The sequence below is a fragment of the Pongo pygmaeus genome, chromosome 2 (genome assembly GCF_028885625.2).
Source record: "Pongo pygmaeus isolate AG05252 chromosome 2, NHGRI_mPonPyg2-v2.0_pri, whole genome shotgun sequence".
NCBI classification, from domain to species: Eukaryota; Metazoa; Chordata; class Mammalia; order Primates; family Hominidae; genus Pongo; species Pongo pygmaeus.
In genome coordinates this window covers 98,940,852-98,955,541 of record NC_085930.1, presented here as the reverse complement: position 1 = coordinate 98,955,541, position 14,690 = coordinate 98,940,852, and the positions used below count along the sequence as shown (strand labels likewise).

At 43.5% G+C, this 14,690-nt stretch overlaps 1 protein-coding gene across 1 annotated transcript in view; it reads left to right on the top strand.

Annotated features, from left to right (window-relative positions):
• The window catches only part of CACNA2D3 (calcium voltage-gated channel auxiliary subunit alpha2delta 3), a 924,385-nt gene that overhangs the window by 428,921 nt on the left and 480,774 nt on the right, over positions 1–14,690 (top strand). The window contains exons 7-8 of the mRNA XM_054481187.2: positions 3,373–3,433; positions 3,532–3,682. Of these exons, the coding sequence (XP_054337162.2) occupies positions 3,373–3,433; positions 3,532–3,682 (212 nt within the window). The remainder of the gene's footprint in view (positions 1–3,372; positions 3,434–3,531; positions 3,683–14,690) is intronic.

Genomic DNA, 14,690 nt, shown 5'->3' with positions numbered 1-14,690 from the left:
CCTGGAACTGCCTTGAGGTACTGTCTTCATCCCTGCCCAATGCATACCTCATGTCCTGGGCACAAAGGGCCCAGACCTCACAGTTTCTGCTGCCACCCAGGCTCCTCTCCTCTGGCAGGGACGTCTCCTACATACAGCCAACCAACATTCCTTCAGTTCCTTGAACTGGACATGTCTTCTCAGCCTCAGGACCTTTGAACACACTGTTCTCTCTGCCTGGGATGTTCTTCTCTACCCTGTCACCACCCCCTGCTTTTGTTTAACAAATCCTACCCATATATAGTAGGTTCAATAGTGTCCTCCCAAAATTCATGTCCACCAGGAGCCTAAGAATGTGACCTTACTTGGCTATAGGGCCTTTGCAGATGTAGGTAGGTAAGTTGAGATGAGGTTACTAATACTGGTTTAGGGTGGCCCTAAATCTAATATGATGGATGCCCTTATATGAGAAAGAGAGGATACATAGACACAGAGGGAAGGCAGCCATGGGAAGATGGAGGCAGAGATTGGAGTGACACAGCTCTAAATCAACAAACACCAGGCATTACCGGGAGCTACCAGAAGCTAGGAAGAGGCTAGGAAAGAGTCTCCCTTAGAACCTTTAGATGGAGCTTGGCTCTGCTGACACCTTGAGTTTGAACTTCTAGCCTCCAAAACTATGAGACGATACATTTCTCTTCTGCCACCTACTTTGTAGTTCATTCGGTCCTCCATACCCATGGATTCTACATCTATGGATTCAGTCAACCATGAATGGAAAATATTCAAGAAAAAAATTACAACAATAAATAATACAAATAAGAGCAATACAGTATAACAACTGTTGATGTGTGTTAGGTGTTGTAAGAAATCTAGAGATGATTTAAAGTATATAGGAAGATGCACATAGGTTATATGCAATCATTATACCACTTTATATCAGGGACATGAGCATCCACAGACTGAGGGTGAGGATTCTGGAACAAATCCCCCATGGCCACCAAGGGACAAAGGTAATTTGTTACAGCAGCCCTAGCACAGCAATGCATCATCATTCCCACTCTCAGCTCAAAGATGTCTTTCTGATGTTAGGGATTAGGGTCGCCTTTATCTACTGACATGCATCAGGTATTTCTCCTCTATGGCATCTCTGGTATCTATGATTTCTTATCCAGTGTCTGCTTCCCTACTAGCTGTGAGGCTTCCTGAGGGCAGGCAGGAGCCAAGTCCCTCTTTCTCCGTCACTGCTATATGTCCACTGACTGGCAGAGGGCTTGCCAGTTGGATGAAAATTGTGATTAGTAGACAAGATGCTTTGAGGCTGTCCCATCTGATCCACTTTCATACTGGAATTGTATCCTTTGTTGGTTTTCCCAGCAGACTAATTTCATGTCAGCTTTTCAAAAAGCACCAAGTGGCTGAGCGTGGTGGCTTGCACCTGTAATTTTAGCACTTTGAGAGGCCGAGGTGAGCCCAAAAGTTCGAGATCAGCCTGGGCAACACGGTGAAACCCCATCTCTACTAAAAATACAAAAAAAAAAAAAAAGCCAGGTGTGGTGGTGGGTGCCTATAATCCCAGCTACTCAGGAGGCTGAGGCAGGAGAGTCACTTGAACCAGTGAGGCTGAGGGTGCAGTGAGCTGAGATCGCACCACCGCACTCCAGCCGACAGAGTGAGACTCCATCTTTGGAAGAAAAAAAAAAAAAAAAAAAAGCACCAAGCTTCAGAGTGCCTGGAATGAGACACAAGCCCATATGCAAGGAAATGGTTTCAGCCTAAAAGGAAATCATTGAGTGTAATTAATTGGCCCCCACCCAGGCCCTGACCTAAATGTTGGGGCAGTAGAAGATAATAAAATATTTTCTGCTCCCGTGGAGCACACAGTGATAGGGCTGTAATCCGGGGAAGGATGCCAGAGCCAGAAAATGTTGGTGGACAATCACCAGTATAGGCAGGGGTGGCCGTGGTCTAAGATCACTCACCACAGTTCAATTCAAGCAACATCCACTGAACACCTCCCATGGGTCAACACATTTAAAAAACAAAAAATAAAAAATTCTCTTTATATCACAGTCAAACCAATTATTTGTGGAATTATAAATTGGAGCATTGCCTAGCCTCACCAGGGATATAACTTCACTGTTTCTCAAGACTGTGCCATCCTAATGGTACCTGGCTTTATGCAAAGCAATGTGTCAGATATTTTTTAAATTAATTGCATTCTTGTCCCTTAGTGTACAACATCATATTAGTTGTATTTTATCTTTGTTACCTAATGACCTCCAATTTGGCAGTAGCTTCTTATACTTCCATTTTCTGATTTCTTATGGGGAGTGTTTTTAAATTAGACACATGTGCAGTGGGAAATGTAGGTACAAGGACAGAACCCGATATCTTTTTGCATTACAGACTACTGTCTCAAGGTTATCTGTGTGATAATTTGGGGATGTTATCTTCAGCAGATTCCTATTATTAGCCCATTGTGGTCCTTTAGAACTGGCCATTGTTAATCAGAAAAAAAGAATCTCAATGCCATCAGCTGAGTCAGGATTCTCTCCTGTGAAAATGATATTTCTGTTTTTATTTTCTTATCTCCAAAGTCTCTGTTGCAAATCCTCCATCCCTGAGCAGAACTGATGGTTGAAAACAGTGATTTTCTGTCTTATTTTTAAGCAGCCAATGCCTTTCTTTTCAAGTGATATTTTATTCTTAAAAACTAAGTTGGATATATCCTGACTAGGCTGCAAACCACAAGACTAAGGATGTTGGATCTGATTTTACACATGGGGAAAACTCCCCAGGCTTCAGGAGCTGAAATTCAAACTTTATTATGCAGCATAAAGAGAGCCATTTTATTTCATTTCAGTGTGGAAAGCCAGGCCAAAATTTCTGATTTTAAAAACAGGAGTGAGGAGGGAACAGACCTGTGTATATCCTCAGTTGGAAACATTGTATCTATGCTTTCAACCCCCCTGCTATAGACATTACATCACCTGGTCCAGGGACGGGCCAGACTCTGCCCAGAGATCTATGGATGATCCCCCCAGGTGCAACAACTTGCTGGACAGTAAGAAATGACTTTGGCTACATTTATCCCTAGCCAAGGGAAGGAGCTGGAGTCACATACTCTCTCAATAGACAGCACAGTCCTAAAAACATCTCCACTCTCTGCAGGCCTTTGGAGCAGCTGAGCTAGCGCTGTGTTTGCTATAGGGTTATGGCCCAAAAGCTTCTGCCTGGATCTGGCAATGGAGCATGCGATGAGCTCCGGGGTTGGTCTTTGCATGTGATTTTTCACCCTGTCCATTCAGTCAGCAAAGTAGAGCAGCCTTGAAATGCTATGAATAAATATTTGAAGTTTCTGGGTTTCTCATAACCCCATTTTTCTTCCAGGGATTAAATGGGAACCAGATGAGAATGGAGTCATTGCCTTCGACTGTAGGAACCGAAAATGGTAGGCAGTGGTCAGACCTCTTTGGTATTTCTCAAAGAGATATCTTGAAGAGAAGTGAAGTCAGGATTAATTTTTACTTAATTTTTCCCTTGACCTAGGTACATCCAGGCAGCAACTTCTCCGAAAGACGTGGTCATTTTAGTTGACGTCAGTGGCAGCATGAAAGGACTCCGTCTCACTATCGCGAAGCAAACAGTCTCATCCATTTTGGATACACTTGGCGATGATGACTTCTTCAACATAATTGCTGTGAGTGCACCGTTTTGTGCCTTCTTTGCACTTGGGTTCATTTGATCTTTTGGTAGCGACTGGTTAACATTGCTCTTGCTGTTAGATCCAGAGCATCTAGATGCCAGAACATGAGGCCTGGTTAGTCTCATGAAAGCTGACAGAGTCATGGACAGTGGAAGGCAGTGGAAGGGCTTTTGGAAATGCAGTTGAACACACGTTGCCTGTCTTAATCTACCACACAGCCACACCATCTGAGAGAATGACACACCAGATGTGGTATTCCTGGGGAGCTGACATTTTCAGATTCTTGGAAAACAGACTTAGCAAGATTTTCACCAAACCACTAGAATTTCTCACATGGAAATTAACTTCCAGCTAGATTAGCCTGATGATATTGATGATGATAATAATTAATAATAATAATAATAATAATAATGGCAATGAAGCAACTAAAATATGGAGAGCAGTTTATGGCTCACAGAACACTTTATTTCAGCTTCTGGAAAAAAAGTGGCATTTATTAAATGCCTGCTTTTAATAAATGCCTTAATCTTCATATTTTTATTATCTTGGTTTTTCACAGCAAGTCTAGGAGGTAGGGGGTGGTTTGGGCATATTCTCAAATGAAGGTGCTGAGATTGGAAGAGTGTCAGTAACTTGTCCAGGTCACAAGGCTGGCAAATGGGAGATGAGGGAACCAAACCTGAGACCGGGCAGTCACGTAGCCTGGAAATTACCACTTATTCAGGTCTCCATCTTGTCAATGAAAAGAGTCAAACTCTGCAAAATATTTGAAGAGATTTATTCTGAGCCAAATATGAGTGACCATGGCCTGTGACACAGCCCTCAGGAGGTCCTAAGAACATGTGCCCAAGGTGGTTGGGCACCTGTTCAGCTTGGTTCACCGGTGCAGCTTGTTTTTCTACATTTTAGGGAGACATGAGACTTCAGTCAAATATGTTTAAGAAATACATTGGTTTGGTCCGGAAAGGCAGGACAGCTCAAAGCAGGGGCTTCCAGCTTATAGGTAGATTTTAAAATTTTCTGGTTGACAATTGGTTGAGTTTCTCTAAAGAGCTGGGGGTGAATAAAAAGGAATGTCTGGGTTAAGATAAAGGATGGTGGAGGCCCAAGTTCTTATTTGCAGAGGAAGCCTTCACGTCCTAGGCTTCAGAGAGAATAGGTTGTAAAATATTTCTTATCAGACTTAAAGTCTGTGTTGATGTTCATGCCAGTGAGGTGTAAGGAGGCATGTTTGACCCCCATTTCCCATCATGGCCTGAAACAGTCTCTCAGATTAAATTTTAAAAGAGCTCTTGTCTCCTGTGTAGAGAAGGAAGTCCATTCAGATGGTTAGGGGGGTCCTAGAATTTTATTTTTGGTTTACAATCTCTAGTTCTTTTTCTTCTTCCCACTGATTATTTGGTATGATTTTCATCATGCCCCTTATGTTCCTCCCACTCTTTTTCCAAAGGCTTGTCAGAATGAGCCTGATTTCTTTGAGTCCTTGAGCACTTAACCAGGTGTGTGTGTGTGTGTGTGTGTGTGTGTGTGTGTGTGTGTGTGTGTGTGTGTGTGTGTGTGTGTGTGTGTGGTGGACACTTATTTTTTGCATGAAAATAACACACATCACATCTATTTGGGAGGTGGAGTAGTTGCTATGGGCAATGGAGGCAGCATGGTGATGGGGGCAGAGCCTGGGTTTTGGAGTTGGGCTGTTTTGAATCCCATTCACCACATATGCTGTGTGTCTTGGGCTAATTACTTTAGTCTGGGCATCAGCTACCTCAGCTGTGAAGTAGGTGTGCTCACCTTGACCACAGGGTTGCTGCTGGGATCATCTGATCACCAGAGTCAAGCTGGTGCACAGGGCTTCTTAGCCAGTGGTGGGATACAAAAGAAGAGGGTGCTCCGAGAATGCTGTTTCTGTGGTCTGCATGGCTCCCCTAAACCCACAAGGAGAGTATGTTGTCATGGAGCCTTATGACTGGGCTGCCTTCTGCATAGGCGTGACACCCACTCGTGTTCTCCAGGCAGAGGGCCTGGGCCTCTAAGTGACATGAAGATGGCCGAGGGGATTGCCTGAATTAGTATCCTGCCTATACAGGCCTCTTCTGATCAGACTCTCAGAACAAAAGGTTCTGATTTTAAGAAATCCTAAAGACAAAAGGGGAAAGAAAGAGAATACTAAATTCCTTGGGAGCAGGTGTTAGTCCTGTTCATTCATGGATGTATCCCCAGCACCTAGGCAGTGCTTGGCAAATAGCAGGAGTTTAAATATTTGTTGAATGAATAATAACCACAGCTGCCTTCCACTCAGTGTGTGCAAGTCAGTTGCTAAGTGTCCTGTGTGGATTATCTCATTGAATCCTCACCCCAGCTCTGTGCCATGTGGCATGGAGACAGGCATGAAGCCGCAGAAGTGACCTTTTTGAGTTACACAGCCAGAAAAGGTGGCACGGTGAAGGCTCAGACATTGTCCGGCTTCACCTTGCACCCTTTCCTGAGCAGAAGTGAAGAGGATGTAGTTGATCCACTCAGCCATCTTATCATGAAATTATATGGCCTCGAGGCATAGTTCTTTGGAAGAAGACTTTCAGATAGTTAGAACTTTGGGTTTGCTGCCAAGTTACTCTAGTTGCCAGCCTAGTGGTGAGAATGCAAATGTGGCTTGATCCCCACACATCCTGAAGCATTTACAGATAAGAAGCAGCTAATTTGAGACTATCTTTCTTATTAATCTTTAATTACTCATTACAGAAGTATCAGAAATTCACATAATAAGAAGAGCTAACTAATTACATCCTGCATTCTTTATCAGTCAGGATTTATTGTTCTGTTAACAAAACCAATCGATTGAAATAATCTATGTAAGTTCATTAAGATATACAAACAGTGTCAACTCAATAAAGAAGAGAGGGTGATTAAGATAATTAAAAGTAGACATGCCAGTTATTATAGAACAGTTAAGAAAAAAATTTTTTTTTACCCCAAATTGTCCCTTTATATAAAGAAACCCATTAAAGATCCCATTAACCCTCACTGTACATCTGTTTGTTAATTTTCAACATAAATAATCAGCTTCAACACTGTTTACATAATTATTTCAACAACTAGAAAGACACTCTGAACTTCTTCATTTGAAGCCTTTATAGTAAAATCATGAACTTTGTTCCTCTAATGGATAAGAGAATGGATCAGATGTTACTGAATTTATATTAGAAGGCCAAGGCCATAAAAGAACCATTAATTAACAGTAATGTTTATAGGTTCATTGCTTTTTAATGTAGGCAACGTATGTAATAATTTTAAACAATTCAGTAATGTTCTCATTTCTCTTTCATTTGGCACATATTCTAAATGTTTCTGTGTGAGCACACGGTCTTTTCACAAAAATAGATTCATATTTTACAGAATATTCAGCAACTCTTATTTCAATCAAATGTATTTGAATAACAGAGCATTCCATCACATTGGTTACTCAGAAGTGCTGCAGTGAGTGCAGTGCGTACAGTGCACTGAATGGAATGCATATATTTTTGCAAGGTTGGGTGTGCTTCTGTTGAATAAAATCTAGAAGTGAAATTGCTGCACCAAAGGGTATGCACACAGGCACCTACCAGAATGTCTACCAAGCAGAGCATAATGTTTACACACTTACCAACAGTTTGAGGCTTCTAAATAATAGGAGATTCCTAGCTGGCAAATTTTCATTTGCATTCCCTTGAATTGTCTCTCCCAATCCTAAGTGTGTTCTGCGAATTTTGCCTCGTTGAATTCTTATTTTTTTTTCCTCCATCACCTCCTTCTGTTTCTGCCCTGGCATAATTGCTCTAGTAATATGGTGTAGGTTTTCCCTCAGTCTGTTTAAAATGGTCACTTGTCTCCTGTGTAGAGGGTGACCCAACTGCAGGTTCTTAAAGTGCAGGGGGATGGGATATTTGAAACGCCATCCAGAATGCCCTGCAAATCTGTGTGAGTGCATTGTTATCATCGGCTGGATTCCATTTACGAAAGAGGGCATTATCATTTCATCCTCCGTTACACTGTCGGCCTTCCTTTGCTTGTCGGGTAGATGTTTGTGGAGATAGCTCACTGTTTTAGAGGAAAAGTAAAGAATACAATATTTTCAGTGCCAGAAGCCCTCGTGTACTGTAGGTTTTTGTTTGTGCAAATCTAATTCATCATTGCCTCTTGATTTTCAGTGCCATAATGGAGGTCGGAGGAAAGAGATTTAAATAGTGGGAAAGACTTCCCTTGGCCACTTAAGTTCGCCTTTCGGTTTTGCAGGTTTGATTAAGTTCATTGTGAACTGCATGTTTAATATTATACTGAAAAGTTTCTGATCTTGATCTATCCAGAGTATAAACATAAAAAGATAATGTTAAAAATTGTTTTAGCTTTCATGGGCAAGGTATTGCAAGATCTGTCTAAAATGGACAAACTAACTGATCGAATTATGAAAGAATAGTTGAAATATGAGAGTAATTTTGTGCAGTTGAAGTTAAAATTTTAAGGTCAAACCACTGGTGCATGAAGAGAGATGTCTCTGACAAGAGAAAAGGCATATTTTTCTGATTCACTTTGAAGTCTAACTTCAAGCCATGTATTAAATTAACAATATTATCATAAAAATGAGGGTGCTAATTCTGTCCGATGTTGAAATTTGAAAAATGACTTTACAGAAGCTTAAGCCATGCATTAAATGAACACAGTATTAACTGGGCCAATATTGTTAAATCAATTTAAATGCCTCTTGCAGCCCATATTTGTGCAGACTTGAATTAAGAAGAGCATCATTTGTTAGTTCAAGCAAGAACTTTCTGATGCCCTGGTTTTAATTTGCAGATTTTCTTTAGAATGGTTTCTCCAATGCTTTGCCGCTGTGGATTTGCTTTTTAAAGTAATCGATTCCGTATTAAAAGTATGAGGATAGTATTTTCTTTCAGTGCTCATTTGTTCTGTACTACTAATTGTGTCCAGTTGTGTTTCAAATTACATAAGATGCTTTTGTAATGCAAAAGATCCCTGGGATGGCTTGTGTTGGTCAAAATAATGTGCGTTCATCTGCTTTATTACATAATCCCTAAACGTTTTCATTCAAAGGTTATTTAATCAAAAGTGCACCAGTAAAACTGTAAAAATATTTAATGGAGTCCCAGCAATTCTGCATCAGTTTCTTGTATTACATGAGCATGGCAGCATTTAATTCTATGGGGTTTTTTTTTGCAGAACTTTGGATTCTTTAAAACATAGTCACTTACTTCCTTTACTTTTTGTTTATTTACCTGTTTTTTGAAGGGGGTAGAGATTCTCATCTTATTTTTTGTTTCTGTGCCAATTTTTTTTTCTGGCTTTGTTCCTAGTCCTTTCCATCAGTGGTCTTCTCTGCAATTTTGCCTTTTTGTTTCTTTGTTCTATTGATTCATTCAACAAATAGTACTGAGTGCTCTGCATTAAGCATTGGGGCTAACTTAAGACAAGCTGTCTGCTCTCAGAGACTTAGGTTTTCTGTGTGAGCCTTGTGTGGGGGTTACCAGGAAGCAGGTCTCACAACACAGTGTGGCCAGTGCAGTCTTGGAGAGGGAGTAGTTGGGGGGCTGGGTGTCTAGAGCTGGGGCATGTACCGCCTGGGGCTCTGTGGTGGCTCATCAGAAGAAGTAATGACTAAGTGGACACTTGAAGATAAGTAGGCTAGCCAGGCATAGACAAAAGTGATGGGACAAGGCAGGGAGAAAAGGAGGAAGGAGTCAGCAACTGAGGAGGAAAGTGCCATTTGCAGGTGTAAGATCCCCCTACCCCAACCCCTAAGAAGGAGCTCTTGGTGTGTCTGGATCACATAGAGGGGTGGGTGAATGTGGAGGCAAGTGGATCCTGTGAGTGATGGTGAAATGAATGAGACTGGATGGAGAGAGGCAAGCCAGATCGAACCAGTCTGGTCAGCCAGGTGGAGGAATTGGGACAACCCATGGAGGCAATGGAGACCCACAAAAATGAGTCTCAGCTTCAGGGCAGGGTGTTGAGATGCACCCTAAAGCCAGTCCCTGCTTAGAGAGGTCTTTCCTCATCCTCTTCTCTAGGCGACTGATAACCTTCTGTTAGGCCTGAAAGCGGAATTGCTTTCATCTGTCAAGTTCGGCTTCTGACATTAGGTGGGTTCCTCACTGTTATCCAGAGCCCAAAGTCAGTTGTCTTTGGCTCTCTGGCTTTTGGACTGTGATTCACCTGAGCCAGTGTATGCTGGGATTCTACACTAATGTGGAAGCTCCTGTGAACCTTGGTTGGAGGGTCTAGCCCATTTGCATTGCTTTTAGATCCTTCTCCAAAACGTTCTGGCCCTTCATTTAATCAAAGTTGCCTTTCTTATTTTAGATCATCATTGAGATTCTCATTGATCACTTTGCTGTGTCCGTAAAGGGGAGATGTAGGGAATACTCACAGACATTGGGCAAAAGGAAAGAAAAGGCATATGATGATGTGTCCCTTGCCTTCAGAGCGGAGAGTTTGGAGGTTTTTTGAATGGAGACAGAGGGACAGTTACCTCAGCAAGAGTTGTGGGATGTAGTCTAATACCTGAGGAAGATTGTGGGTTTGTCTCAAGCTTGCTGTTATTTTTGGATGGACTGTTGCAGCATCACAAATAAGCACTATTTGTTATAAAAAGGAAAGCCAGGGCCAGGTGCAGTGGCTCATGCCTATAATCCTAGTACTTGGGAGGCTGAGGCAGGAGGATTGCTTGAGCCCAGGAATTCGAGACCAGCCTGGGCAACATAGGGAGACCTTGTTGCTACAAATAATAATAAAAAAAAATTAGCTGGACGTGGTGGCATGTGCCTGTGGCCCGAACTATTTGGGAAGCTGAGTCAGAAGGAATGCTTGACCCTAGGAGGTGGAGGCTGCAGTGAGCTGTGATCACACCACTGCACTCCAGCCTGGGTGATACCTGAGTGAGACCCACATTTCAAAAACAAACAAAAGGAAAAAAGACCTTATGTTCAGATGGAACAAGAGTAAACATACTCTTTTACTAAGAAAAGTATGAAAAAACGGTTCATTGTCACTCTACAATGATGGTCATGAGCAAACTTAGCCAGTGTTTTATGTCCCCAGCACACAGTAGGTGCTTAGGGTAATATTCAGTGAGCAAATAAAGAAGTGAAGAGTTCTGTGGCAGATGCCTTCCTACATGGGGATTTCCCAGTAAGCTGGCTGCACCATCTTGGCTCCCTGTCTGCCAAAGATCCCGGTCCCTGGGAAGATTCAGAGGGTGGCTTAGAGTGGGACAGTGTGTGGCCAGACATCATGGGCTTGTCTTGGGTACGTAGACAGTGACATGTGCCTGATGACATGGCATCTTATCCCCAACAAATGCAGATCCATGATCTCCGGAGAAGGCCAAGGACACATGTCCCTGTTCCAAAGAGTGGATCACTTCGCCGTCACTGACATCACCCTCTTCTTTCATAGCAACTTCCAGCTCTGGGTGCAGGGTGTCATCTGTTGGCCTTTCCCTCTATGTAGCACACATCACACTCACATACATATTTTCTTTCTTTTTTGTGCATTTGTGCCTGTGCACCTGGATGCCTTTCTCATTCTTACGTGCCAGGTTCTATGTTGACTGTTATTTCATCCTCACAGTGAGCTCATGAAAGAGGTGCAGTTAGAATACCTGTTTCCCCAACACAAAAGCTGAGGCCAAGGTCACCCAGCTAGTGTGTGGCAGAGTCAGGATTTGAACCCAGGCCTGCCTGCCTCAGTTGCATTAGCTCTACTGTTCTACCCTTGTGAGAATCAGAAAAGGAAAGCCAACCAGGAAGGAAGCAGGGAGAAGAAAGCCAACAGCATCTGAGTCCCTGTATGCTATGTGGCAGCTTCTAAGCTCTTTAAAGGGTGAAAGCTGTTTGTCCATTTCCTTACCGTGTAGTTGGTGGGCTGGACTGGACCCATTTCCAGGGCAGCCTGGGCCCACTCCTCTCTCCCTAAGTGCCTCTTCCCATTTCCCAGAAATTTGCAAGAAGGACTAACCACTTGGGCAGGAAGGGGAAAGTTTAAGTACGTCTTTAGCATTCAATCCTGGTAGTGCAGGGGAGTAAAAGCAAATTATAGAAGGAAATTGCATCTAGGTGGTGATGATGTACATTGTATCCTTTTCTTCCTTAGACTGTTGATATCAGATTATTTCATTAGGGATCAAAGAGAGTCATTTATAAGGCTGTTGTGTCTTAGGGCAAGAGGTGACCAGATCTTGAGTTGTAAATATATATGGCTCTTCTACATCATCGTTTCACAAAATAGAAATCTAGAGAACATACACAAAAATGCAGAAGCTGAAAGATTTCCAAATAAAGAGCTGTGAGGAGTCTGGAAGCAGTTCTGTGCACAGGGCATCCTTGGGGTCCCCCTCAGGAGGAGCTTTTGGGTAGTGAGAGGAGCGTGCACAGCTAGCAGGCCTCCTTAGTACAGCTGCCTGGTGTGCACAGTTCCCTTACACACATGGCTGAGCCTGGCTCCCTCTGGTGATACAGACCAGATTGCTCGGCATAGCTTTATCCTGATGCAGTCAAGGGAAATTAGTCAACTGCAAGCTTGGATGATGCCACTAACAAGCTGGCTGGGATTCTGAAGAGCGGATTCCTCCACTGAGGCCATAGCACACACAGTGATGGCAAGCATGGTTTTGATTACTGCACATGTACCTCCCTGATGAGGGCAAGAACTCCTTGGTCTTCTTGACTTTTAAATCCCCTCTGGAGCCCCCACAAGTATAGACTTTTATATTAGCAAGGCAGTTTCAGGTCTGTTGCCTCACTCAATTTCTGCAGGGGCCCCCAGAGGGAGACTGAAGGTGAATTAGTATCTTCTTATGCATAAGATTCTGGGATCAGAGAGGCTTAGCAACTTCCCCAAGGCCACACAGTGAGTACACAGTAGAGGCAGGACTTGGACCCAAGTGACCTGACTCCCAGCTCAAACAGTACAACCCCAGGAATCAATTTTGAGAGTGTGTATTAGGTAGAATGTCAATGAAGTGATTCAATTTACGTGGAAAATGGAAGAATGAGAGGAAGTAAAACCACGGTGGGAACCTCAGTTAGGAAAGTTTTGGGCTCTAGTTTACAGAACAGGTGAGGAAAGGTTGGTTCAGCATACAGGCGTCTGATAATGTCATGTAAGAAGCCTGGAGGAGGGTGGCTGCAGCTTTTGCACAGTAGCCCAACATTATCTTCAGGGGCCCACACTGGCTCCATCTTCCTGCTCTGTCTTCCTTGGGCTTTGCATTCCATTCTTTGTCTTATAACCTCATAGTTGCAAAATGGCTGCAGCAACTCCACAATAGCATCCCAAGCAGGAAGAAAAGAGTGAGTATAGATGAGTTTTCCCTTAATGGCAGGAAAACGTTTCATTGAAACTGCCCATCAAACTTTCCCTTATGTCATGGTCATTTGACTGCCCCTAGCTGCAAGGCAGGCTATGAAAGGTCGTGTCCAACAAAGGGGGACTGGATGGCTGTGACTGGCTAAGACCCTTTGTGCTTCAGGCCTTAGAAATCGGTGTATTGTCACCCTAAACCAAATGAGTCAGCAAGGGAAGTGAAGGAGAGGGGAATGGCTGTTTTCTCAGCAACTTCTAGGGTCAGTCCAACAGAGATTAAGAGCTTTGGAGGAGTTTTCCTTCATATTGAACTGTGCAGTTGCTTCTTGGATCCTGAGTTGATGTTCTGTTTGTTGACTAAAAGTCGTACTCCCGTTTGTCATGGCTAATGTCATAAATATATTTTTTCTCCATGCCTCGTTAGAGGATATTTAAGCCCTCAAGTCATTGGGATATAATTTTTCAAATGCTTTTTATATGACTAAAAGCAAAGATGAAAGAGAGGGCACAAGCCTGACTGATGGGGAGATCTGGAGGTTTGGGGGCCAGAGAGGATAAGTTGGGGGCATTGAGGACCTGTTGTGAGTGGCTGTGAGTCAGACTGCCTGGATTTGAATCTGGACTCCACCACCCCTCACTTACTCTCTGGTGTCTTTGGGCAAGTCGGTCATTTTTGCCGTGCCTCAGTTTCCCCATCTGTAAAGGGTGAGTGATTGGACGTGCTTGCCAAACGATGCTAAGATAACGTGCAGATGAAGTTTACCTGCTGCCTAGATGCAGTAAGTGCTCAATAACAGTTAATTGCCAAGGTCAGTTTGATCACCACTCCTGCTTGTTGAGTGAGGCTCTCTCCATGGGAAACCTGATGCATCCCAGTTGCTCTTGAGCAGCTTTAGGTCTAGCCCCTCTTCGACCTGTCCCTGCGGTGTATCCAGAGGGATTTCCCAAGCTCATCTCTTTATTCCACTTACTCCCTTGCTCACAGCCCTGCATGGTCCTCGCTGACTTTAGTTTTAAAGCACAAACTCCCTAGGCCAACTTTGCTCAAGAGTTAGCTGGGTCTGGGAGAGATGGTTCTGTTCTCTTCCCTGAGGAGCTCCGGGCCTCTTTGGCTGCTAAAGTAGATGTACCATAACACTGTCATCAATCAAATGGTCCTCAGGCACCTACTATGGGTCCAGCCCTGTGCTTGCTGCAGAAAATACACTGAAGGACCAGGCATGGGCCCTAATGGTGTGGTCCCACTTTGTGGTGGGAAATCCAGCCAACAGATAATTAGAATTTACAGGGATTATATGGAAGAGGGACCTTACCCAGTGCCTAGCCTACACCAGAGGCTGCTTCCCAGAGGAGGTGGGAATAATCTGACCCAGGAGGTGAACAGGAGTCAGCCAGAGAGAAGAGGTGCCAGAGCGAGAGCTCAAAGCAGGGGTCCCAGCATTGGAGGGCCTGAAGGAAAAGAGGAGACATGTCAGAGGACAGCAGGAGAATAATGGCTGGCCAGGATAAGTTTTAGGGGAAGGCTGATGAGTAAAGATGCTAGAGTGTCAGCAGAACCAAGGGTCCAGAGCCTCGCAAAGCCCCGGGAACATTCATCTGCACAGCAATGGGAGCTGTAAATAGGATTGACAAGAGGCAACACGATCAGATG